The sequence below is a fragment of the Camellia sinensis genome, chromosome 9 (assembly GCF_055761805.1).
Source record: "Camellia sinensis isolate YWXY chromosome 9, ASM5576180v1, whole genome shotgun sequence".
Classification (NCBI taxonomy): Eukaryota; Viridiplantae; Streptophyta; class Magnoliopsida; order Ericales; family Theaceae; genus Camellia; species Camellia sinensis.
The window spans coordinates 199,244,154-199,270,778 of record NC_138969.1 but is presented as its reverse complement, the minus strand read 5'-3'; the positions used below and the strand labels follow the sequence as shown (position 1 = coordinate 199,270,778).

General features: G+C 34.9%; 2 protein-coding genes across 3 annotated transcripts; one reads left to right on the top strand and one right to left on the bottom strand.

The window, feature by feature from the left end:
• Positions 1-8,534: 8,534 nt before the first annotated feature.
• LOC114283193 (Sec14p-like phosphatidylinositol transfer family protein) lies at positions 8,535-22,579 on the top strand. Of its 2 annotated transcripts, XM_028226022.2 has the most exons (11): positions 8,535-9,920; positions 10,034-10,062; positions 17,280-17,363; positions 17,508-17,561; positions 19,110-19,187; positions 19,696-19,749; positions 20,465-20,524; positions 20,611-20,706; positions 20,977-21,078; positions 21,279-21,359; positions 21,929-22,579. In XM_028226022.2, the coding sequence occupies exons 1-11, from the start codon at positions 9,866-9,868 to the stop codon at positions 22,250-22,252; spliced, it is 1,017 nt and encodes a 338-aa protein (XP_028081823.2). In that variant the 5' UTR covers positions 8,535-9,865; the 3' UTR covers positions 22,253-22,579. The 2 variants fall into 2 exon arrangements, with proteins under 2 accessions (XP_028081823.2, XP_028081824.2); XM_028226023.2 differs by lacking the exon at positions 17,508-17,561 and having other exon boundaries at positions 9,673-9,920.
• A 983-nt stretch (positions 22,580-23,562) lies between these two features.
• LOC114283192 (WEB family protein At5g55860) lies at positions 23,563-26,224 on the bottom strand. The gene is made up of 2 exons (XM_028226021.2): positions 25,964-26,224; positions 23,563-25,149 (listed from the first exon to the last, which is right to left on the bottom strand). The coding sequence occupies exons 1-2, from the start codon at positions 26,222-26,224 to the stop codon at positions 23,563-23,565; spliced, it is 1,848 nt and encodes a 615-aa protein (XP_028081822.2).
• Positions 26,225-26,625: the final 401 nt, after the last annotated feature.

The window sequence follows — 26,625 nt, the reverse complement described above, 5'->3', positions numbered from 1 at the left end:
TTCATGATTTCAAACAAATCCAACATGGATATGATTTTTATGCAATACAAAATTACCACATGTCTATCTATAGACGAAGTATTGAAAAAGAACAAGGAGAATCCATACCTCAAAAGGAGAACTCAAATAGAGAAGATGGCCCGAAATCAAAGTGCTCTAAATCCCAAATTTCTTGGATCACAACGAAGCCCTCGACGATCAACACACTTCTTACAAAGGCCCAAGGTGAGGAAAGCACTCTAGCTAGATCAATCCTAAGAGAGAAGTTAGGTTTTAGAGTGAGGTGCTCTCCAATGGAGGTTTTGAAAAAGTAAGAGAGAGAAAGGAAATCAAAAAGTGATCAAAAAGGTGATTTCACGGACTGATATAAAAACAGGTCTGCTCGAGCATACAACACCTCGCTCGAGCGTCAGACACAGGTTCACGCTCGAGCGTCCAAAGATCCGCTCGAGCGCCGGATGCACTCTCCCAAAATTTTCTGCAGACGTCCAAAATGCTGAGAGAAGGAAATTCACGCTCGAGCATTCCAACTGCCACTCGAGCGGGAAAGCAACAACAAAAACCAGCTCGAGCGTAGAGACCAAAACCTGGGCAAAAATTTTAAGTTTTAAAACACAGTTAACTTGTTCCCAACTTGCCCAACACAACCCAAAACTCTAACACAAAGAGTAAGGGATAGAAATGAGGATAAGACAACAACGAATCTACGGAACCGAGTCCGGATTACAGTTAAACAATAACAGGGAATACCGGGATCGCTATAACCTCCCTCCCTTAAAGAATTTCGTCCCCGAAATTTAGAACAGGCCAAAAGCACAAGGCCAACTGATAGCACAACACCAACATCCGAGTACTAGGAAAGAAACTATTCTCCCTACAAACCTTCGATCCACTCTTACCAAGGAAGAGACTAACCAAGGGGACACGTTCCAAACGACAACACTGTAGGCACAAAAGCTACAACAAGACCAACCCTTCCGAAACAGTTTACCATCATCTGACCAGCGCTTCAAGCTAAGTCACTACTCAACAACTATTACTTCCAATAAAAGGATACTCAAGGCAAATCTTTCACATTAATATAAGGAAAACATTTTCTTGCTCATGAGACATTTCAAAATAAACCTTGCATTTTCAACGCAAAACTCAAAAACTTTGTATACATTTTTCACCAACACGATGTTGTCCAAAACACATAACCATCCACAATTTTTTGCCAAAAACAGATTCATTTGGAATTCCTCTAAACCCTTGAATTAAATCAATTTCTCAACAACATCTTTAGGTGGCCCAACCACCAGAAAAATTTTATTTTCCATTTCTTTCCAAAATAATACCATCGACAACCATCACTCACACAGTGATGCCACAACCAACACAGAACATAACATTTCTATAATGATAGTTAATAGAAATAACAATTGTGCTATCAACACACAAGGCATATGAAATTTATGATTTTGTAATTTTGTTTCACCTTCCTTCCCTTAATCAATTGAAAATCATAAACATGGCTCAGAACCTGGCCAACAATTTAAAAGAGATCACATCTCACATCAACAACACCTCCTTAATACACAAATGATACACATTTTGGTGTTGTATCAATATAACATAGAAACACTTCTATACTTCACAATTGATAACCAATCTTAACACGAACACTACCCCTATACAACCGATCGGGTCACCACGGACTCGCTAACTAGTAAAGCCCAAAACAGAAATCAACATATAGGTACCAAGCAAGCAACAACATTAGGATCATTGACCCCATTAACAACTTCTCAATATAAAAGAGAGCTTAAAACCCATACATACTCCCCAATACCTGAGGATTAAACAAACAACACTATGCGTACATAATCAATACATAAACATGGTGCCTCAGCATTCAACCGTACACCGGTCAACAACAAAATCATCCATATGATACATTATCGGTCAACAACACAAAAGTCCCCCTCCAGGGTAATACTATCGGGCTACTTAATAAGTCGCCCCTCGCGAGGCTTCCGAAGCCTGGCCTTCCCGCTTCTGGTACCGATAACGCCCTCGACTGGACGGGTACGACTGAGTCTGACTAGGTTTTGAAACACTTGCAGAATTCACATGCAAAGGGCAAAAACGTCTACCATGGCCCTGCTGGCCACAAACGAAACAACCACCAGACCCCTTACTCTGAGACTGGTCTGAAACCTACACCTCCCCGGACCTTCCAACCGAAGTGTCCGAAACCCCTGACGAAGAAAAGGAACCAGCCCCCGACTGAGCATGTTTCCGCCTCCACCCCTTACTGAGCCTAGAGTATTTAGGAACCGAAGGACTTACCGCAATGGTCTCCTCCTTAACCCCATCATCACTCGCAACCATGGCCTCCACATGGGCCGCTGCCTCAACTAAATAATAATAATCCTTCCAAAAGGATCCAGCTACCTTCTCCCGAATATTGAAACACAACCGCCTTTCAAACTCGAAACAACGGCGCTCCTCTGTTGTCACCAACTCCGGAGCAAACCTCGACAAGCTAGCAAACCGCATCTCAAACTGTGCCACAGGAGTATCATCTTGACGCAACTCCAAAAACTGATTCCTCAACCTTTCCCGAGCAGAAGGAGGGAAATACTTGGCCCAAAAGGTCTCGGTAAAAGCAACCCACGTGCTACCCACATTATTCTTAGCATACTTCCACCAATAACTCGCATCACTCTTCAACTGAAAAGTCGCCAAAGAAACCCTCAACTCCTCATCTTCGACTCTGAGCATATCAAGAGTCTTAGTAATCTGCTCTAGCCAACTCTCTGGCTCCAACGGTTTAGCCTCCCCCACAAACTCTGGTGGGCTAGAGCGAAAGAACTCCTTTGTAAGCTTGAGAGCATGCCCGCTGCCGCCCTCAGTGCGAGCTAGGGCGTCTTGCACTGCTCTCATAATCTCACGTGCGACATCCTCGCCAACAGCCGATGCTGTAACGGCAAGTACTAAAGGAACTGCTGTGCCTCCTCCAGCGCTCCTACTACTCATCCGACCTCTACTCCCTCTTGTAGACATCCTATTAAGCATGAAGGCAAAACACACTTAGCGCAAAACACAATAGCCTTCTCCAAGGCACACTCCACTACCGTTAAGTGACAAGACACACTTAGTCTCAAAGTTTACATCTCTATTGCAGACAGTCATTTAGACAGATAAACACATAATCGAATCAAGTCCACAAAGATAGCCACTTATCCCGGAACTCTCAAGGAATTCCCATCAGAAACCACGTTGATCAGGCGTGTTTCCAAAAGGACCTCAAAGCAAGTTCACCGGCTATGAACACTATCCGAGAGACTAAATCCCATGCTCACATAAATGCAACACGTAAGTCCTAATTTTCATGATATCTATATGCAACGTCCTCACTATACGTAATAAACCCACTGTGGTAAAAACCACCTCCCACGAGCCCAAAGTATTCAAACCCGGCTAGCTCTGATACCAAGTTGTCACGCCCCACCTTTTATTACTCGAAGTCATTACCAAATTCATTAACTTAATTCAATTTCAAGGATAACATGCGGAAATAAACTCATACATTCAATCCGTAGAAGTGATTAACAATACTCTCATTCGTATGCAAAGTAAATATTACATGAACATACTTAATAAATTGCCCTTGGGCTTACATCACTTAAGGTACAAGAAGAAGGGTGTAATCCCTTTACAACAATGGCATTCCGCCCACATAAGAGAGGCCCCGTGGCCAACAAATCAGAAGACCCAATTCTTGCAGCACATTCTGCTCAACACCTGAAAAAGATTCAACAACGTGGGATGAACATATAGTCCAGTAGGGATCTCAACCTGGCCCTCAACAATAACAACATACAGATAGTTATGATCATGAACACCCATTCTCATACTAGAATAGTAATGTGACAATTTATACAAAATATCATAAGTATGAACTTTTCTTGAAAACAACCATTTCAATCAACGCCATAGGCGATTCATCTTTTCTTTTCTTTTCATTAATTCTCATTCCCAATCTTTCATAACATTAATAATACCTTAGGAAATAATTTCACTAAGCCCACTACACTCTTCCAATTTCCAAACATACAAAGATGTACCCTTTTCAAACATGTTTATCTTTAAAACATTCGTCCTCCTCCACACTTTCCAAAAGACAAAAATGACATTTTGGCTCGTTTATATTACTATTATAACTATACATGCATATCTTTGTAAAAATATAAATTTACAACCCACCAACATGTATACAATCAACCAATGGAGTAACTCGGTCCTCCGAACTGTAACCAATCAAATCCATGATATTTTCAGTTACAACGAAACAACAACAATCCCACTTTGCTCTACTAGCTATGTGTTTAGTAAGCCAAAGATATACTGAAATAACTACAACCAATTTCGTTCTAGTAGCTATGTGCGTAGTAAGCCAATCAATACACCCCACTCAACAACATTAACAACAAGCCAATTTACCACGCGCTAGCTGGAAGGGTATGGTGCCTCCGATTATTAGCGCGGTCAGTTCTCCAGGCGCTAGCTGGAAGGTAACGGTACCTTTGATTCTAAGCGCGGGGTATAACACCAACAATCACAGCACATCAAGGCATAACCAACATGTATAATGCATATACATAAACTATCAAGACACCGGCAATGTGTTAAAGTATATGAACACATGACTATCTCCTTCCGAGCAAATATATATATATATATATATAATGTATCTAGCACTTCATATATATATATATATATATAATGTATCTAGCACTTCATCACATACGATGTTCAATTAATCGATGGTAAAATGCATACCCGACAATTCTACACAACCGTGTCATCCTCCACCGATGACCAAGGACAAGACCTCTAGATGCATATAGTTAGTACATCTATTAAAAGACTCAAATATCATGAATCACAAACCCAACAACAATATTAACATGGTAGTTAAAGATACAATTTCTACATGTGTGTTCAACACTCAAGATACAACAATCCAATTCTCAAACTTATTTCGAAAACACTTCCTTCATTCTCACAAAAACGATTTCATTTCCTTTTTGTTATCACAAAGCCAACTCCACTAATCTTGTTTCCATAAAATCAACTCCAAAGCCATGGTTAATCCCTTAGGCATTAACACCCTTACCACACTCATTTTGACAAAAGAGATTTACACACAATGGTCAACAAACCCTCATTTTAATTTACCCAACCAAAATATAATTTAGGGCTTTTCTTCATTTAACTACAACATGCTAATTTGTATTTTTAACTAGCCAAGACAACAATCAATGAAGCCAAAACCATTCTCCGCACCACCAACCCTAGGTTTATTTCATGATTTCAAACAAATCCAACATGGATATGATTTTTATGCAATACAAAATTACCACATGTCTATCTATAGGCGAAGTATTGAAAAAGAACAAGGAGAATCCCTACCTCAAAAGGAGAACTCAAATAGAGAAGATGACCCGAAATCAAAGTGCTCCAAATCCCAAATTTCTTGGATCACAACGAAGCCCTCGACGATCAACACACTTCTTACAAAGGCCCAAGGTGAGGAAAACACTCTAGCTAGATCAATCCTAAGAGAGAAGTTAGGTTTTAGAGTGAGGTGCTCTCCAATGGAGGTTTTGAAAAAGTAAAAGAGAGAAAGGAAATCAAAAAGTGATCAAAAAGGTGATTTCACGGGCTGATATAAAAACAGGTCCGCTCGAGCGTACAACACCCCGCTCGAGCGTCAGATACAGGTTCATGCTCGAGCGTCCAAAGATCCGCTCGAGCGCCGGATGCACTCTCCCAGAATTTTCTGCAGACGTCCAAAATGCTGAGAGAAGGAAATTCACGCTCGAGCGTTCTAACTGCCGCTCGAGCGGAAAGGCAACAACAAAAACCCGCTCGAGCGTCAAATATCCGCTCGAGCGTAAAGACCAAAACCTGGGCAAAAATTCTAAGTTTTAAAACACAGTCAACTTATTCCCAACTTGCCCAACACAACCCAAAACTCTAACACAAAGAGTAAGGGATAGAAATGAGGATAAGACAACAGCGAATCTACGGAACCGAGTCCGGATTACAGTTAAACAATAACAAGGAATATCGGGATCGCTATAAAATATTTAGCAGCCATTAAAAAAAAGACTTTGGGCGACTAATAATTTAGTAACCAAAAAAAAAAAAAGAAGAGAAACACTTTTGGTGACTAAATATTTAGTAGCAAAACAAAAAAATTATATGACAGTCGTCTAAAACTTTAGTAGCTAAAAAAAAAAATTAGACTTTAGGTGACTAAACTATTTAGCAGCTAAACAACAAATTAGACTTTAAGTGACTAAACATTTAGTAGCTAAAAAAAGTAAGATGAGCAACAAAAAAAAAAAATTCGTGACTAAAACTTTGGTTACCCTACCTAATTTAAGTTTTGGAGACAAAAGTTTTTGTAGCTAAAAATGTGATGTTAAATTGAATTGTAATCTTTTGGTGCCTAAAAAATCAGTCGCCAATTTAGCCTTTCAACGACTGAAGATTTTGTTTGTTGCTAATACTTTCCTTTTGGCAACTAAAAAATTAGTCCCCAATTAGCCTTTCAACGACTGAAGATTTTGTTTGTTGCTAATACTTTCCTTTTGGCAACTAAAAAATTAGTCTGCAATTTAGAACTTTCGGCGACTAAATATTTTTTAGTCACCAATTCCTTCTCTGACAATCACCCCACAACAAATCCGGCGAACAAAAAGTTTAGTCAGGAAAATATTTCGGCGACTAAAAATTTAGTCGCTAAAAATATAATTTGTTGTAGTGACATTTGAACATATAGATAAGTATATAATTTTGAATAAATATGTTTTTTTTTTGACAAATAATGTCATTTTAGCCCAAAAAGATTTAAATTTAAGCTTATTAACCCAAAAATTTCAAAAATGCACATTAGACTTGAGTTCCCAGTATGTTATGGAATTTGCAAGTTAGATTTATTTTGAAAAATCTTATGCATCTATAAATATTCAGTGTCTGATTCTGTAAATTAATTTTTATTTTCTTAAACTGAATTGTTACAAATACAAATGTTGCTTACGCAGTCGCTCTATATATACTGTTGAGATATTATTAAAGTTCCAAAAATGCTACATAGTAATTTCCTTTGTTAAGCTTGTCCGTAATATTTTGCTTCACTGTAACATAAAAGTTTTCTTTCTGTCAAAGCTATTTTCTCATGTGATTTTCTAAGTAGACATGTAATAAATAGTACGCAACAGGAAAAGTTAATAATAATTTTTTACATTTTAATGAATTTATGTTGTGGAAGAAACTTCACATGCTAACAAAGGAAAATCAATCGTAAATAAGAAAAACGTAACAAATAATATAATTTGACAAAATTATCTATATTCACAACTCATGCTATTGCACCCCACTAAATAAAAAAAAATAAACTCATGCTATTACACCATATTTGGTTATTTAGAATAATCTAAATAAGTTTATTTTTTGACTTTTTAAGAAAAAAATGTACAAAAAAATAGAGAGGTGATATAACTCAAAAAAAAAAATAAAAAATGTACTTTTTTAATATACTCCAAAATATAATGTTATTGCTTGGAAAGACATCAATATATATAGTATGATTTGTATCGACAAATATCATATTGATATAATTTGTCTTAACGGCACAATGCTCGAATCCCCACCTTCGGAGAAAGGGCAGCCACCGACACCCACACTTGCGAAGTTAGACTTGTTCTCTCACGAGAAAATCTACAATAGCTTGTACGTTCACAAATTTATTAATATATTTCTAATAATGTGAATTATTTCATTAGAGATTTTTAGTTTAAGATTCTTTATATTAGAATTTTATAAGATAAAGAATATGTATCATTTTTATAGTAATTAGTGTTTCTCAATATTTTTATAGAGAAATTTCTTTTTTCATATAGAAAATTTTAACTTTTCAAAAAGAAATTTTAAATCTTCACAAAGAATTGTTTTTGTGACGAGCTGATTTTTTTAATAATATTATTAAGAGACTTTAATTAATAATAAAAAAATATATTAAACTTCTCTTACTATCCAAACTTAGAAATAGATATTTCACAAATTTTTTCATTTCATTATCATACAGTAGAAATACTTCATGTCCCCGCTTTTTGAAGTTAAAAAAAAAAAAAAAAAAATTGATCAATGTTAGTTGTGTTGTGTCTCCATTTAGAAAGTGAAAAGTGGTTGAGATGAGAGACGCACATTTACAATTACAATTCCAAATCCAAGAGATTATTCATATGATAGAAAAGATTTGAGCCATCGTTTTTATTTTAGTAAGTTTTTAGTTTTTCATGAAAATATGTGCAGAAAAATAAAGAAACTGATTTGATAAATTATAGTGACTTTTTAACTTTTTAATTAAAACTAAAGGTTATCTTAAGCCTTTGTTTGGGAAGAGATTTTTGGGGCTTTTTTTTTTGGCTAAAATAGTTACAAAAAATAAAATAGGCTTTTTAGCTCAATAAGATAAAATATCACATCCAACCCATACTCATTACATTTTTTCTCTCACAAAAAAGTCAAAAAAGCCAAAAGTCCTTCTCGAACCAAACTTTTTAGTCTCAGGCTAAAATAACCAAAAAAACCAAAAACTCAAAAACTCAATCAACTTCCCAAACGACACCTAAGTATTTTATTAACAAGTTAGCACGTTGATATGTTATCGGAATTACTATAAGAGTTATTATGCACCATTTGGTTGTAATTAAAATGTCATTTAAAAATCTTCAAAATTAATTTGGTAAAAAAAATTTATTATTTTCATTAGAAAGCAAAAATAATTTTTAAAAATTTAAAAATTTTCTTTTGGTATTTATTTTTAGAAAGCAAACTAGAATTTAATTTTTACAAAAAAAAAAATTCTAAAAACTAAATCAAGCACTGAGCTTTTCAGTATTAATTTTTTTTGTTGACTTTTTTTTTTTTTTGGTTAATAAATTAAAATTTTAACTAACTCTCAAATGAAATCTTAATAAAAAATAAATAAAATTGACCTCGCTTATTTTGATCAGATAAGCCACAGCTAAAATCCATTATTTACACAAATTTTTTTATTTATTTTAAATTTAGCATTATTGATGAATAGTAGCATGCACATGAGCACACTCACCAAATCAGAAGTAAGATCATCTCATTTATTAATTAATTTATTTAAGCCACATTATTGGAAATATTATGTGCATATATGTAATATTATGACTTTGGAGTGCTAAATAGATTTTGGAAAAAGTAAAGGTTGAGAAAAACTAAAAAAAATAATTTAAAATAAAAAAAAGGCAAATTACAAACACCCCTCGAAGTTTGGTGAAAATATAGATTCTCTTGAGATTTGAGAAATTATAAATTACCTTTTAAAGGTCAAATTTGTATAACAAATTAGGAAGGAATCTATATGAAAATAAAAACTTTAGGGAATAATTTGTTATGAAAAGATAAATATCAGGGGATAATTTGTAATTTTTTAAACTTCAAAGAAAAATCTGTATTTTTATCAAATTTTAAGGGGATGTTTGTAATTTGCCCGGAACAAAAAGACAAAGGGTGGGAGAAAGAAAAAAAAAAAAGAAAAGAAAGTGACAGAGAAAGAGAGAGGAAAGTAATGCCTCGGTTGAATCTTGACCCCTCACTATGCACTGTCTCCTAACTAAATAGGAATCTCCAATTTCTTTCTCTCTCCTCCTCCTCTCTGTCTGTTTTTCTTCTTTCATTCTCTCTCTCTGAAATCCAGAGAGAGACCAACAAAAGTGAAGGGGAGAAAGTGGTAAATTCGATCATTGTGTACATTTGATGAGAGACAAGAGCAATGGGAACCGTAACTCAAGAAGCAATCGATCAGTTCAAAGCATTGATGGACCAAGGTCTCTCTCTCTCTCTCTCTCTCTCCTAATAGAATGTTACATTCACTCTCAGTTTCTCATTTTATTCTATTTTTTTTTTAATTTTTTTTTTTTACTTTGGGGAATTCGAACAGCTGAAGAACCACTGAAAAAGGCTTTCCAGGTTCGCATTTTTCTTCTTTATGTTCTTTTCCTTTTTTTTTTTTTAATTTTTTATTATTTATAAATATGTTTGCTTTGTTTGTCAACGGTGGTCAATTTTTTGTATTTTCGATTCCATGTAGATTCAGAATTTTGTTGTGCCTTTGCTCAGTCTTTTCTATTTAACTGATTTTATTTTATTTATTTTTGCTTAGCGTGCTGTCCCAAACCCGAATAGGCTTGTGTCGTGTGTTTAGGTAGTCCCACGTCAAATTTTCTGCTCAGATCCCTTGTGAATCTTTCATTTCCAAGAAAATTCTGGAACAGAATCAAGATAACGATCCTAAAAATCTTTCTTTTTCTTTTTAAATTTGTGGGACAAGAAAATGTACACCACTGAAAAAGGGTCTAATTATTTTCTTTTCCATGGTTATTGATGTGATTCATTTTTAGAAAATTTCTACACTTTCTTTTCCTTTCCTCGATTTTCTTTTAGACAATTCGTTTCATATTTTAGGTTATTCTGTTTGAGTGTTGTCTATGTGAGAATCTTGATTGTGTAGGGAAAATATATTATTTCCCATAAGGAAATCAATAAATGTAAATAAAAATTAATGTAGAAAAATTAAATCATCAGCAACACAAGAATTTTTACGTGATTTACTCAATGTGAGGTACGTCCATGGGATAGAATCAACCAAAAGTTTTCAAACGGTACAAACGAGATACAAATGGTCTCATAAAACCACTCTTTGGTGCATTTCAAATAATCACAAATAATTACGGGGAAAGACCTTACCAAATAAATGAACAAAAGTCTTCGAAATAGAGTTATAGAAGACCCAAAATAATAGACTTAAATCAGCCGAATTAGAGACAACAGCTGCAACTCCACTAAATCAAACCCACCGGCATTAACTTTAGCAGTAAGCACAATTTCTACTACAATAATGATAATCACAGCTGCTCCACCACGGAGAAACAAAAACAATACCAATTATATTGTGAACTATTGTGTTTTTTTTTTATCAAAACCTTAGTTGCTATCAAACTGATTGTAAAATACCAATTGGGTTTCCAAAAGCTAGATATAATATATTAAAAATATATTATAACCAACACCAAATCAAATTAAATATTTTTAATAAACTAATTGGGTTCCATAATCCACTAAAGAGGTATACCCAACAATTCTCCCCCTACCGACTTAAGTGGAGATATCAACCATACCCGTCAAAGTTTGACGCTTTAAATGTTTATCCCTCGACAAAGTCTTACTAAATATTATCATATGTGTGTACCTTTTCGAGTTGCAACAATTTGAATCTAACACATCACAAATCCAATGGTATCTCACATCATTGTGTATTGATCTCGAATGAAAAGTAAAATTTTTACTCAAATGAATAGCACTTTGACTATCACAGTAAAACACATACTTTTCTTGCTTCAAATCCAATTCTTGAAAAAATTTCTTCAATCATAACTTTTCCTTGTAAGCTTCCGTAATGGTGGTAAATTCAGCTTCGGTAGTTGAGAGAGGAACACATTTTTGTAATTTGGATTGCTATGCCACAACTTCCCTGCAAAAATCATTAAATATCCCAAAGTAGATTTCTTAGAATCAACATCATCAGCCATGTCGGAATCTGTGAACCCATTAAGCACCGGCTTACCATTCTCGAAACACAAACACACCTTCGAAGTCTCTCGAAGATACCTTAGAATTTATTTCACCACTGCCGAATGTTCTTTACCCGGATTAGAGAGAAACCGACTCACCACACTAACAGCGTGAGCAATATCCGGCCTTGTACAAATTATGACGTACATCAAAGAACCAACCGCTAAAGCATAAGGAATTTTCAACATCTCTCCCTTGTCTTTCTCACTTGTAGGGCATTGATTTGAACTAAGCTTAAAGCGACCCACAAGTGGATAACCAACCAACTTTGCTTTATCTATGTTGAACCTCTCAAGAACTTTCGCAATGTAACTTTCTTGAGGCAACCAAATCAGCCCTTTTTTGCGATCACGAACAATTTCATACCAAGTATTTGTTTTGCCCGTCTCAAATCTTTCATAGCAAAAAACTTGCTCAACTCCAACTTCAATTTGTTAATCATGGTAGAATCTTCACCCATAATTAACATGTCATTAACATAAAACAAAAGAATAATAAATTTGTCATCTAGAAAAATTTTCACAAACACACAATGATCCGAAGTGGTTTTAGAAAAATCATTTTTCATTATGAAAGAGTCAAATTTTTTGTACCATTACCGCGGCACTTGCTTAAGGTCATACAAACTTTTCTTCAATTTGCAAACAAATTTCTCTTCCCCTTTTTTCACAAAACCCTCCGGTTGCTCCATTTAAATTTTCATATTAAGTTGTTCAACTTCAAAGTTCATACTTGCAGCCATGTTAAGTACAACCCGAATAGAAGACATTTTCACAACCGGCGAGAAAATTTTATCAAAGTCAACACCTAGCCTTTTACAACAAGGCGTGCCTTGTACCTTAGATTCTTGCTATCATTCTTCAATTTGAAGATCCACTTATTTTTCAAAATTTTCCTCCCTTAGGCAATTTCACCAAATCATAAGTGTGATTTTTAAGTAAGGAATTCATTTCTTCTTTCATTACCTTTTTCCAATCACCTTTCTTTCATGCTCAATTGCTTCTTGGTAGCTCTCGGGCTCCCCTTGATCGGATATCAATACAAACTCATTGGGAGGATACTTTTTAGAAGGTTGTCGGTCCCCTGTAGATTTTCTCAACTCAAGTTGTGGTGGCGGTTCTTGAGTTGGATGCTTTTCCTCAATTTTGAGCTCAACTTCATTATGATTAGCATCATCCTCCACATCTTCAATAGCTGGTTGTACATCTCCCCTATTTTCATCATTAACTGAAGATGAAGGAGATGGATCCATATCAATGAGATCATTAGTTTTTGGCTCTAGTTGATCACCTTTGCCAAAGTCTTTAATTGTTTGGTCGTCAAGAAACACATCACGGCTTCGAATAACTTTCTTGTCGACCGTATCCCACAATCTATAACCAAACTCATCACACCTATAGCCAAGAAAAATGCATTGTCTTGACTTGTTATCAAGCTTGGACCTCTCATCTTTTAGAATGTGAACAAAAGTTTGGCAACCGAACATTCTAAAGTGCTCATAAGACACATCTTTACTGGTCCAAATTTTTTCGGGAATATTACCATTCAAAGGATAGAAAGGAAACAAATTGATTACGTCAATCGCTGTGCTCATTGCCTTACCCCAAAAGGATCTTGGCAATTTAGCATATGAAAGAAGACACCTTGTTCTTTCCACAATGGTGCGGTTCATTTTCTTGGCAACGTCATTTTGTTGAGGAGTCTTCTTAACTGTCTTTTAATGCCGAATACCTTGACTGCGACAATACTCATCAAATGGCCCAATGTATTCACCACCATTGTCTGTTCGAATGCATTTCAATTTTTGCCTTGTTTCTCTTTCAACCATGGCCTGAAAATGTTTAAACACATCTAGAACTTAATCTTTAATTTTAGTACAAAAGTCCAAATTTTTCTTGAATAATCATCAATGAAAGTAACAAAATAAAGTGCACCACTATGTGTTCTAACTTTTAAAGGACCACAAATATTTAAATGAATCAACTTCAAAACGTTTTCTTTTCTAGAAGCAACATTTTTATGAAAAGAAACTCTATGTTGTTTGGCCGTCAAGCAATGAACACAAGTTTTAATATGCATACCCAAGGTTTTGAAAAGCGGTTGCGGTCGTCATAACGGTTGTAGTGACGCGATAGCGGTTGCGGTTGTGGGGTGTAAAGGCCGTAGTGTAATGGTTGCGGTAACCGGAACCGTGATTTTTTTAATTTTTCGTACAATTTGAAGAAAACTTACTGATACGCATATTGTTGTTTTTTTTTTTTCTTTTCAGAATCACATTTATTGGGATTTAAAATAAATTTTGATCAATTTTTGTTAATTTTTAAGTATGATCCAATATATTTCATATTTTCAAATCACTATAAAAGGAGCCTTTTACATTTTATTTCAATAGTTAGTGATTTTAAGAATAATTGATTTTAAATGTCTACAAATTATTTTTTACCAATATCTGAACTAACTGAATGAAAAATATTCGCAATTATTAAATGAAAGGATTATAAAATGAAAATTGTGACATAAATTTTAAAAAAAAATTATAAAGAAAAAAAATTAATATAAGATTTTTTCTTTGGACTTGGATCACTTGAGTATTTATTATTTTTTTGTAAACTTTTGTTTTGTTTTGTTTTTTTTTTTTTTTTTGAAAAAGGAAGCTATTGAGGATATTGTAAAGGGTGTAACGGTGTCTAACGGGCCATTACGGCCGTTACGATATTGCTATGGCCGTTATGTAATATCGAAACAACCGTTACACATGTAAATTTCCGTCACCGTTATAGAGGCCGTAACAGGTAACGGTAACCACCATAACTGTTACATAACGGCATTACGTAATGGTTGCGGCCGTTTTTTAAAATCTCGTGCGTACCTTTCAAACCGGGTAGAAGCTCTTTCTTGAACAAAACTTGTAGCTCTTTTTCACTCATATGGCCAAGCCGCTTGTGTCACAATTCGGTAGAAGTATCATCTTCAAGTGCATTGACAACATCTTTGCAAATTTTTCCTTTCATCGAATAAAGTGTACGAATTTTCTTGCACTTAGCCGCCACCAAGGAACCCTTTATGAGTTTCTTTTTTCCATCACCAAATTTGTTGTTGTAGCATTCGGCATCTAGTTTCCGAGTAGAAATCAAATTGAGGCGAATTTCTAGAACATGTCTCACATCTTTAAGCAACAACTTGCAGTCCAAATTTGTTTCTAAGCAAACATCACCCATGCCAACAATCTTGGACAAACCTTCATTACCCATTCAAATACACCCATAATCTCCTTTGGTGTAGGTAGTAAAAAAATCAAATGAAAAGAAACATCGGAATCAATCACCAAATTGTTCTCTTGACCTACAAAATTGACACAATCATTTTTGCAAACGACCATGAGATAACCATCGGTAGTAACCGCCGTTGTGTCTTCTTGCTTCTTATCCACACTGTTGTCACGCCTTTTCTCTTTGTTCTTGAGCTTTTGACATACTCGCTTCGTGTGCCCTTTCTCATAAAAAGAACCATCTCTTGATTTGTCACGACTTTCATCATGACCATGATCACGATTATGAGGAGTCTTCCTTCTCCCCCTTGTTTTGCTTCGGTCTCTTACAACAAATGCCTCCGAATGAGAATAACCCGTTAATTTTCTTTTAGTTTCTTTATTCAACAAACTACTAGTGACTTAACTGATTGTGACAACTTCATCGGGCGCCGAATTGGTAACCGTCACAACCAAAGTCTCCCAACTTTCGAAAAAAGAACTAAGTAGCATCAAAGCCTGCAACTCATCATCAAAAATAATTTTCGTAGAAGTAAGTTAGTTAACAATACTCTTTATTTTATTCAAATGTTTTGGGATTGGGCAGCCATCTTTATATTTTAAATTAACTAACTTTCAAAACATAAAAATTTTATTTGTGGTTGATTTTCTATCATAAAGGCCGCCTAATTTTTTTCATAAATCATGTGTTGAAGTTTTAGTAGCAACATGATGAAACGCACTGTCATCAATCCATTGACAAATAACACTAACGGCTTTTCGGTTAAGCTTCTTCCATTCATCATTTTTCATACCTTCGGGTTTGCCACTATTACCCTTAATAGGTCCATACAAATCTTTACAAAATAATAAGTCATCTATTTTTGTTTTCCAAATTACTTAATTGCTTCCATTGAAGTTAGACATACGACCCACATTCCCCTCCATTGATTTATAAAAATAAATAAACCCAAATAAATCATAAGCTCTGATACTAGTTGTTAGGGAAAATATATGATTTCTCACAAGTAAATCAATAAATGAAAATAAAAATTAATGCGGAAAAATTAAATTAACAACGACATAAGAATTTTTACGTGGTTCCCTCAATGTGAGGTACGTCCACGGGATCGAAATCCGATTCCACTATTAACCAAAAAATTTCAAACGATTACAAACGAGACACTAATGGTTTCACAAAACCACGCTTAGGTGAATTTTAAATAATCACAAATAATCAAAAGGAAAGATTTCACCAAATAGATGAATAAAAGTTTTCGAAACAGAGTTGTAGAAGACCCAAAATAATAGACCCAAACTCAGCCGAATCAGAGACAACAGCTACAACTCCACCAAGTCAAACCCACCGACATTAACTTTAGCAGCAAGCACAATTTCTACTACAATAATGACAATCACGGCTGCTCCACCACGGAGAAACAAAAACAATACCAAATATATTGTGAACTCTTGGGCTTTTTGTCAAAACCTTAATTGCTACCAAACTGATTATAAAATACCTATTGGGCCTCCAAAAATTAGATATAATATATTAAAAATATATTATAACCAATACCAAACCAAATTAAATATTTTTAATAAATCAATTAGGTCTCTTACTCCACTAAGGAGGTGTACCCAACAAATTGTTGGTTTATGATTTGCGTACGGATTTGGAAAGACTAATAAAAAAAAGTAAGTGAAGTGTAAATGAAGTATAACTATATTTCATTCACCTTTTCCCATTCCCTTTTCAAATTTCTTACCAAATTTATGAACCAAACACAGCTAAGTGCAATTAGAAGTAGTAAAGTCTGTTCCTTGATATTACTTATTGAAGCCTTTCATATGGGTATTGAAGACTAGATTTAGGCTTGGTTTGGCATAACCTAAAAAAGTTAAAAAGTCAAAAAGTCACTATCCTATTTAAGTCACATCACCTCTCTACCACATCACTTCAAATCCAATCCCTATTTCATAAAAAGTCAAAAAGTACACTTATTTAGTTTATCCCAAACAACCCCTTAGTGAGAGATGATGTACTCAATAAAACTGACGGCCCGTTGGTCAAACCGTAGTCACACGTTTACTGGATCTGTTGGACTCTATTTTTCAAATCTCTCAGCAAGGCTTATTTGACGTAGCTTATCAAAGCTTGAGTTTCTACTGTTAAAATCTAAAGAAATCTTGCTTTGTGTGTAGCGTTGCTTCATTTTGGATTTGTTCTTACATTTTCAATTAAAATATTGTATTGATCTCTGGAGCTGGTTGTATGAAATTTCATTCAAAGATTGCATTTCGGTTGCAGCATATTCATCAGGGATACCCGACTGAAACTTTGGCTCGTTTCCTCAAAGCAAGAGAGGGGAATGTTACCAAGGCCCACAAAATGGTTAGATCCATTTCTTTCTGGTTGATTTTTTATTTTATTTTATTTTTATTTTTAATTTTCAAATTTGTCCTCGTGTTAGGGGAAGGAGGCATTTCAATTACGTTATCTTTTTAAATTAATTGTGTTGCTTGTATAATGTTTCAGTTGGTGGATAGTTTAAAGTGGAGGGTTGAAAGTGAAATTGAAAATATGTTAGCGGTAAGTTCAAAGTTCACCTCAAAAGCTGCATTGTGTAAAAGCTAAACAGGCCGTAGACAAATGATTAGTTTGATGCTTGTGTATGAGTATAGATGTTATGACTGAAACTCCGATTTCTCTTCTCTTTTCCTTATTTTTTTTATTTCTAAATTGAGGCATAGACTTCACATATAGAGATTAGTGTAAACTTCTTAAAATAATTACATGCTATAAACAACATGATCTTAAGCTTAAATGTAGCAATTAATGTAGTATACAAATGATGGTGGTTCTGGCAATAATTTATTATTTAAATCAATAATTACATGGTAGATATTTTAGATCATTTTGTGTGACTGCATTTGTAATTGGATTATGTTAATGCGTGCTCTTAATGTACATGTTGAGAAATTTAAAAAGATTTTACATTCTGCATAAAAATGGGTGCAATAAATAATATACAATATTTTAAAACCAACTAAACATAAGGGCACACACGACACTTCTATGAAGGTAACGTCGTGTACAACACCGCATGACACGACACTCATCGGACATTTCCCAGTACTTAGACACAGACACATTACAAGTTTAAGCAAAATAACTTAGAATCTAATGATAAAACAAAAACAATACAAATTTATATATATTCTCCTCCTATAGACTTTAAAAATTTATTATCTTTGACTTCAATATTCATATATATGCTATATAATACTTATTTATCTTTATATATGACATATAATAAATATGTAAAAAATTATATATGTTGCATGTGACCCCCACATGGTGTGTCCTACATATTTTGAGAATTTGGATGTCGACGTGTCCATATCGTGTCAGTATTGTGTCACGTGTCCATATCCATGTCCATCTTCTTTAGAACAAGACCCTCTATAATTTCAGGATTTGTACCTAAAAAATTATAACTTCACGGTCAACTAGATTGGGAATATTGATGGTCATATTATGGGACTTGTGTTCTATTGCTTAACATTCAATGGCTTGCATTTTTTTTTTTTTTTTTGTTTTTTTTCTCATTAGTAAGAATCAAAATTCTAGCTGCATCTTTACCCTTAGATGCAATGCCAGTGTTTCGAGTTCTAGCTATATAGCTTATAACGCTTTGGCTTAGTCCTCTACGAAATCTGTTTAGAGTCCACTTTATGAATCTTTACGTATTCGATTTCTAAAGTTTCTGCAATTGACCTAGTTTGGAATGGGTTATTTGATGAAACAGAACTATATCATGATAAATAAGATTATGAAGCCAGTGGGTTTTTTTATTTTTTTATTGATGCTGCTGCCATGAGATAGATAACTTTTTGTCCTAATATTTGAGAAATAATATTACAACACCTTAATAAGAAGACATCTCTATCTCCCTCTCCAAACTAAACATGACCATGCTCTTTCCGCTGTTTCAGTTGCATGATAATGATGTTATGGATCATAGGCTTTGTCTTTTCATTTTTTTTGGCAATTTGTTGCTGAAAGAGACTGTATCCTGATTAATTTGTTAGTCAATAACTCACTACATTCTAATCTTTCTGCTTCTTCTATGTACAGAAACCAATAGTTCCTACTGATTTATACAGAGCAGTACGCGATTCACAGCTCATAGGGTTGTCAGGTTACTCTAGAGAGGTGCTTAATCTTTATCCAGTTAGTCATTTCGGCATTATGTTTCTGAATGCACCATATCTGGCTTCATTGAGTGATAAGAAGCACTGACACTTCTAAGAAGGTAGTGTGTTGTGTTGAACACCAACACAACACAACACTCATTGGACACTTCTCAACACGAACACTTATATATTCATATAATAACTTGAAATTCAATGATAAAAGAAAAAAAAAATGTAAATTTATGCATATTCTTCTACTTTAGAAATCAGTGTTATATTGCATTTTCTTATTATCTTTAATTAAATATTCATATAGATGACATATAACAATTGCTTGTTCTTATATATGGTATAATAAATATATAAAATCATATTTTTTGTATCCACCACATGTCATATCCTACATTTTTTGAAACTTTTTATGTCAGCGTGTCTGTGTCTGTATCCGTGCTTCTTTATAAACATCAAAATGATGCCACTTCCACACCTCCTCGTGCACTCACAATTAATGGCTTCCTCTGTGACAGGGCCTTCCCGTGTTTGCTATTGGTGTAGGGCTCAGTACGCTTGACAAAGCATCTGTAAGGACTATGGCATTTCTAAATTCCCTTTAATAGTATGAGTTGTTATATTTATCTCGCAGTTTTGGAGAAGCAACTTTCAGACTCATGGTGAGACTAGTTGAGGGTTGCAAACATGGTATGGATTCAGGTGTTACACAACGAAATGGGAATAACAATACGGTTTACAATAGTATAATTTTTATGCAGTTCCTTTCAATTACTAATTTTCTTTCCAAAGAAAGGCACTTTTTGGGAGGCAGTAGTCCATGATTGAGTGTAGCATTTACATTTATCAAAGGCATATTATCTTTAGTAATTAATAGATTTAATCCATCAAGCTGATGGAGAGATAGGTAGCTTATATGAGAAGATAAATTTTTAGCTATGTTATTTGGTTCGATAATGGTATGTCAAGGAATCATGTTATTAACTCATTACTCTTTGTGCATTATATCGGCCAGAGAACCTTAATGGATGCGAAACAATAATGATTTTCTAATAGATGAATAGGCCTTTTTACACAAAAAATTACCTTTTCATATTTCATTCAGGCAAACCCTTATCTCTGTGCTGGTGTATTCCATTACCACTACTTTTCGTTTCTTCTCTCTTTTTTTGTCCCCTTTTCCTTTGGAGGGGGAATTTTATAATCAAGGTTTTTTTTTTTTCCCCCTTCTCATGGTGTGAATTAACTCCATTTGTGTAATCTACATGTATTTTCCTGAATTTCCAGGTCCATTACTATGTTCAGTCACACATTCAGATCAATGAATATCGGGATTGTGTAATTTTGGTGTGTATTAGAGCACGAACTCTTCTAAGTTTTAATCTATTTTATTTACCTTACTCAATTGTTTTGATCTATACATTCTATTGTAGCCTTCTGCCACAAAAAAGTATGGGAGGCATATTAGTAAGTGTTTGAAGGTCTTAGATATGACTGGTTTGAAGCTTTCAGCATTGAGCCAAATTAAGGTATATCCTGGTATTGTAAAAATTGTTACTTATTTATTTTTCCTTTGTGCATCTCCGTCTTTGTTCGTTTAGTGTTGGAAAGTATCTGCTTGCTTAATAATCATTGCAAGTTATGGACTTGTCATATTGTAATGGTCCTCAACTAAAGATAGATTTCCATCTGAGAAGAAAAAAAAAAAAAAAAAAAACAAACAAACAAACTGAGGATAAATTTGATTGTGGTTATTATATTGTGTAAATTTCATTGATATTAATGGCGTGTTCATGCAGTTATTGTCAATTATTTCGACCATTGATGATCTGAATTACCCAGAGAAGACGCTTACATACTATATTGTCAATGCTCCATACATATTTTCAGCTTGTTGGAAGGTTTGCCTCCCAATTTTTATTCCTCGTGCTCTATATTTAAAAAATATGCAATATATATATTATTAGAATTTATACCCAACAGATCACTACAAGTTCAACAACAAAAGATACCTTAACATTATTTGAGTAAATTGTCTTCTTTTATTGTAGAAATAGTTTTTTGTGTGTGCGCGCCACTGTAAACCCTGAACTCTTAGCAGGTTGTGAAGCCACTTTTGCATGAGAGGACAAGAAAAAAAATCCAGGTATTATCAGGTAGTGGACAAGATGATCTGTTGAAGGTAAGACAATTTCTCATTTATCTTTTGGTAGTGAACTTTTTTCTTTTTTATTATTATTTTATTTCCAGAAATTTTACTGTCTTAGATGTCAGATGGCTTGCACTTTTCACATCAAGATGAATGGCCTCAGGCCATGTTCAATTCATGGATGGGATTAGGTTGGACAAGTTATCCCAACGAGTCTATTTTATTCATTTTGTAATGAGAATATTGTCCTTGGATAAGTTCTCTCACCTCCCTCCAGGACAAAATAATGCCCGCATATGTGGGATGAAAGGGCCATTGGGATAAGTTATCCTGGGTCACAAAATCTAAACCAAACACAAGATAATTTTATCCTAGGATGAAATAGTCACGTCCCACCCCTTTTATCAAAGTTATCAAATATAGCCTTATTGTGATGTTTATATCGATGACTGTGAGAGTATACTATTGAAAAATTCTAATCTTTATGCAAGCAGGAAAGAGTCATTGAAATGCATTCAACTCGTAACCACTGGCACCAACATTTTGTTTCCTTTCTAACAACTGCCTTGATCTTGTTGCATTTGAATTTTATTTTTCCACAGATAATGGACTATGCGTCCCTCCCACATTTTTGCCGAAGAGAAGGCTCTGGATCTTCCAAACATTCACAGAATGCAACCGTCAATTGCTATTCCTTGGATCATCCATTTCACCAAGCCCTCTACAACTACATCAAGCAACAACACTCAATCCGTGGACCTGGTGGACCAATCAAGCAGGGATCTGCTCATGTCGGCCACCCAGATTTGGCTGTGGAAGAAGTGGATATTGCCAAAACACTTGAAGCTGAGCTACTGCATTTAGATAATAGGGATGGGCTTCATGGGTCACTAGGTGACCTAAAAATCAATGATGACCAAAAGTAGGGAACGTAGTGCCTCTCATGGTGAGGAGTTGCAACACCAGATGCACAGTCCCTTCTTACCATCTGTTGGGTTGTATATGTGATTTGGTGGTCCTTGTCAGTTGAATGTGCAACCAGTTAATGGAGTAGTTCCTGCATTAGTTCTAAGTGATCTTACCAGAAAAGCTAATATGAGGTATGTAAACTGGACATGTTAGCTGGATAATCAGTTTCATGCGGTTTCCAGCATAAAATGTACGAAGAAAACAACAAAGGAATGTGATAATTGTAACTTAAAGCATGTTTGATTCACAAGATTAATAGTGAAAGTATTAATAATCCTATCAAATTAGTGTGGTATTCATTATCTAATTGGATTAGTAGGATAAATTATCCACTTATCCATTGTTTGATTTGCATTGGATAAGAAAATATATAAATGTAAGATTACAACTATATTTATTTTCTTTTTCAATCTTACCCTTCATCAATGTTTTTTTAAAATCTTTACTTTATTAAAATTTCTTCATAAACGCGGTTTTGAAAAAAATTATAAATAAATAAATAAAAACAAAATAAAAATAAAAATAAAAATAAAAAATACAAAATACAAAAGCCATGTTTGGTTTGTTTTTTAATTTTTTTTTAAAAAAAATATACACTAATATGATAAAATAAATATCAAAAAATATTTTTAGACTTTAAAAAATATTTATAGCCTTCTAAAATATAAAATTATATAAAAATAGTAGTGTTTTAATTTTTAATCAAGGGTAAAAGAGTTTTTTTATTTTATTTCTCAACTCAGGATATATAATTTCACCCTTATCCCGTTACTAATAATTTTACAAATTTGTTAGATTAATTATCTATTGGTTTAATAATTCTAAAATAAAATTTCAAAATAAACACATAATTATTGGGTTCACGGTTTAATAATTTCAATTTCATATTCTAATCCTGTCAATCAAACATGTCCTTAGTGGCTTATGTCATTTGTATAGAGAAATTTATGCTTTTATTGTATGGTATAGTTAAGCCATGCAAGCTTCTAATGCAAATTTATGCTTAAATTACAGTTTATCCATGTCATGTGTGAGCACCTTTTCTCTTTTGCTGTGAATATGCTGCAGCCCAGAGGATGTGTTTTTCATAACTTAAGGATAAATATTATTTGTATAATGTCCCACAAATATGCAGATTTAAGTTATTTCATGTCCTACAAGATCTGGATATGCATTGTTGGGCATTTGTTTTGACTTCATTGTATGTTTGAAACCTGGCTTACATGATAGGTTTTTGTTGAAAACCTAGCTAGAATAGCAAATCTGATTACACCTCTGATTCTTCCCGACTATTGGAAGTTTCTCCAACTTCGTTCTGTTGTGTATGTTGGCGCCACTTCTGTAGTTCGCCCTCCACTACTTGTTTCGCTGTGTCATCCATCTCCGCTTTCTTCAATGCCTCCTCAGTTGCGGCCTTGATGTTCTCCATCTCTTTCAAACTTTCTTCCAACCTCTTCACCGTCTCTTTTTCTCTTGCATTACTTGCTTCCACCTCAGCCATGGCCTCTTCCACTTTTTCTTCTGCCAAATTCTCAGAGTCCTTGGCTTTCCTGCTCAATGATTTGTAGTCTTCAACCGACAGTTTGATCTTGTCCTTGGAGTCTGATTTTCTAGCATGAGCATCATCGGGACATGAAGATGTGTGAATCTGATCACTGGCCAGTTTTTCCATTGCTTTTGCTTCTTCAGCCTCTTTCAGTGCAACTTGTAACTCTTTCTCTATTTCCTCAGCTGCATTTCGAGCAATTTCGGCTTCTTGTTTCAGTTCTTCAGTACTTTTCTTCTTCTCTTCTGCTTCCCGTCTTGCATTTTCAGTTTCTGACAATAACTGTTGAATAGTTAAGCACATATCGTCGCAATTATTTCCTCGTTTTCTTTCTGCTGCAAGAGCTTCTTGAAGCTCCACCTTGCTCGTTTCTAGTTCAACTCGCAGGTTCTCGGCAGCAGATTCTGATTGCGCCTCGTTCCGCTTCATTTCAAGGAGGTCCCTCCTCACCTCACCCAGTTCTCGCTGCAGTGAATCAACCAAGCTTCGGAGTGATCTTTCTTCTCGTAAAACTGTTTCCAGTGCATTTTTAGCATCCTCAAGCTCTGAATTAACAGCTCTTATAGATTCCAGATCTGACTCACGGACATTGGTCAACTGTTCTCGTAAGACTTGAATTGCCTCGGTTGTTTCTTCGAGCTTCTCCTCAAGATTTCCAGAGAGTTCGAATTCAAATTCTTCTTCCTTTAACCACAAGATTTTCCTCTCCACTTCTGCCATGGCTGTTCTGTGGGATTGAAGACAAGCTTCTTTATCTGATATACTCTTGGCTTGCTCTTCTTGGGCTTGCCGAGTCGCAACCTTGACTTGACTAAGCGTTTCACGCATCGTTGCTATTTCCTTTGAAAGCTCGTTGAACCGCTCTTTGTAGACCTTTGTCGCGTGCTGTGCATCTGCTGCCTCTTGGAACGAGGCGAGTTTGATTTCCAAAGCTTTATCAAAATCCTGTCGAATGCTTGTCAGCTCTTGTTTTGCAGCAATGAGTTCAGCAGCAGAGGCCTTGTACTGTTCTCTTTCGCTATCCACATCTTGTTTCCAAGAATCAACATCTATTTGAGCTTTGCTGGTTTTGGCTACTTCTTCGAGCTGTTTAGCTCTATTCTTTGCAGCTTCTGTCCCTGCAATTGCTGCCTGCTTGGATTCGCTAGCAATTTCTAGTTTGCCTGTCAGTTCCTGCAGCGTTCTGTTGGCCTTTACGAGTTCCCGTTGTGCTTGGATTTTCGTAGCGTCTGCACTTCTCAACAGTTGTTTGAAGTAGTCCAGTTCTTTAAGGGTCAAGTGAAGCTGTGTTTCCTTCTCCAATACTCTCTGTGGCAAAACAATTTGAGCACATATTACTTTCAAGATGAGGCAGGTTTTAACCACATGAAAGTTGCAATTAGATAAATACTTTTCGATTTTTGATTGACCAAAATAGTGTTGGTACATGATCCTCCCTTGCTAACATTGTGTCCCATGTTCCCAATGCATTCATTTCTGAGAGTACGATCATGTCTCGTGCACGGCGTGAAAGTGCATTAGATACAAGAGTACAAAATTTGAAAACAGATGATCCTTAATGAATACTATCAACCATGTATTATTTACGATAGTGGGAACAAACAACTAATGTCATTGATTGAGGTGATGTACTCATGAAGTATTATTGATGATTAAACGCTCCACTTTGTTTCAGGAAAAATTATTTTTTAAAAAATATTTTCCATATTTTCAGACATTTGGTGCAACGAAAAATTTCTACGATCAACGGAAAAACAAACTTATTTGGGTTTAAAAATGTTTTTCATTTTTGAAATATGCAAAACGTTTTCCCAACTACACTCCTATCAACACCACCATACTACAATTGCCGCACTACCGCCACCACAACCTTACCACCAACATTGTCACCGCTACTATCACCATCGCCTCCACACCAAGACCACCAATAATACAATATTATTAAGCACATCGTTTTCAAAATTGCAACCAAACATAGAAAAACATTTTCCAACGTTTTCCATCAAAATAAAATGGAGCGTAAAACATATATATCTTTGCATCCCAATAATGAGGTTGTGGTCTAATTCTCTTAATTAATCATGTAATTAAAATTATGTTCTAGAAGAAGAGAAGTACAAACCTCTTCAGCAGTTTTGAACTTCTTAACGACCGGGGGTGGTGCTGCCTTAGGGGAGGCAACTTCACCAAACAAACTAACGGCGGCCTTGACAGATTGAAATGGCGCTCTGGTATCAATCTCTCCCACATCTGCTCGTGGAGAGCTTAGGCTTCTTGGAGTCTCTGTGGTTTTTGGAGAACCTAGACCGACGGTTTTAGGAGTACCAACGGCACTTGGAGAATTTGTAGCATTCTGTCGCGTTCTTATGCTAAATCCAAACATTATTTTCTCCGACACACCTGCCTGCAAGATCTAACCCGGATGGTGCATTAATTATTTAAAAAGTTGTATTTATTCATGATTGGGTACATGCATTGCGTGAATCCTGATTTTTTTTGGGTGAATATGTGAATCATGATTTTGAAGAAGAAAGAACATAGATTATGTATGCGTTGTTCAGATCATACATAAGCTATTTTTTTATTATGTTCTGTAATTTTTCCTATCAGATCATGCATGTTATCGTGTTCATAAGATACTTAATTCTCACGTATCCACATTAGATCATGTCCAATGAATATAACGCACATAAATACATTTGAAACACAAAATTTATGGCTATTTTACCAAAATTTCCACTTCTGCTAATGATAATTGATCGGCACTTTGTCATGTATAATTTC

What these genes read in the sequence shown, in the direction of transcription:
- LOC114283193 (XM_028226022.2), top strand. Translation starts at nt 9,866, where the DNA reads ATGGGAACCGTAACTCAAGAAGCAATCGATCAGTTCAAAGCATTGATG. An exon ending in CAAAGCATTGATGGACCAAG is followed by an intron (nt 9,921 to 10,033) that starts GTCTCTCTCTCT and finishes GAATTCGAACAG; the next exon opens with CTGAAGAACCACTGAAAAAG. An exon ending in TATTTTCAGCTTGTTGGAAG is followed by an intron (nt 21,079 to 21,278) that starts GTTTGCCTCCCA and finishes AACTCTTAGCAG; the next exon opens with GTTGTGAAGCCACTTTTGCA.
- LOC114283192 (XM_028226021.2), bottom strand. Translation starts at nt 26,224, where the DNA reads ATGTTTGGATTTAGCATAAGAACGCGACAGAATGCTACAAATTCTCCA. An exon ending in AGTTCAAAACTGCTGAAGAG is followed by an intron (nt 25,150 to 25,963) that starts GTTTGTACTTCT and finishes GTTTTGCCACAG; the next exon opens with AGAGTATTGGAGAAGGAAAC.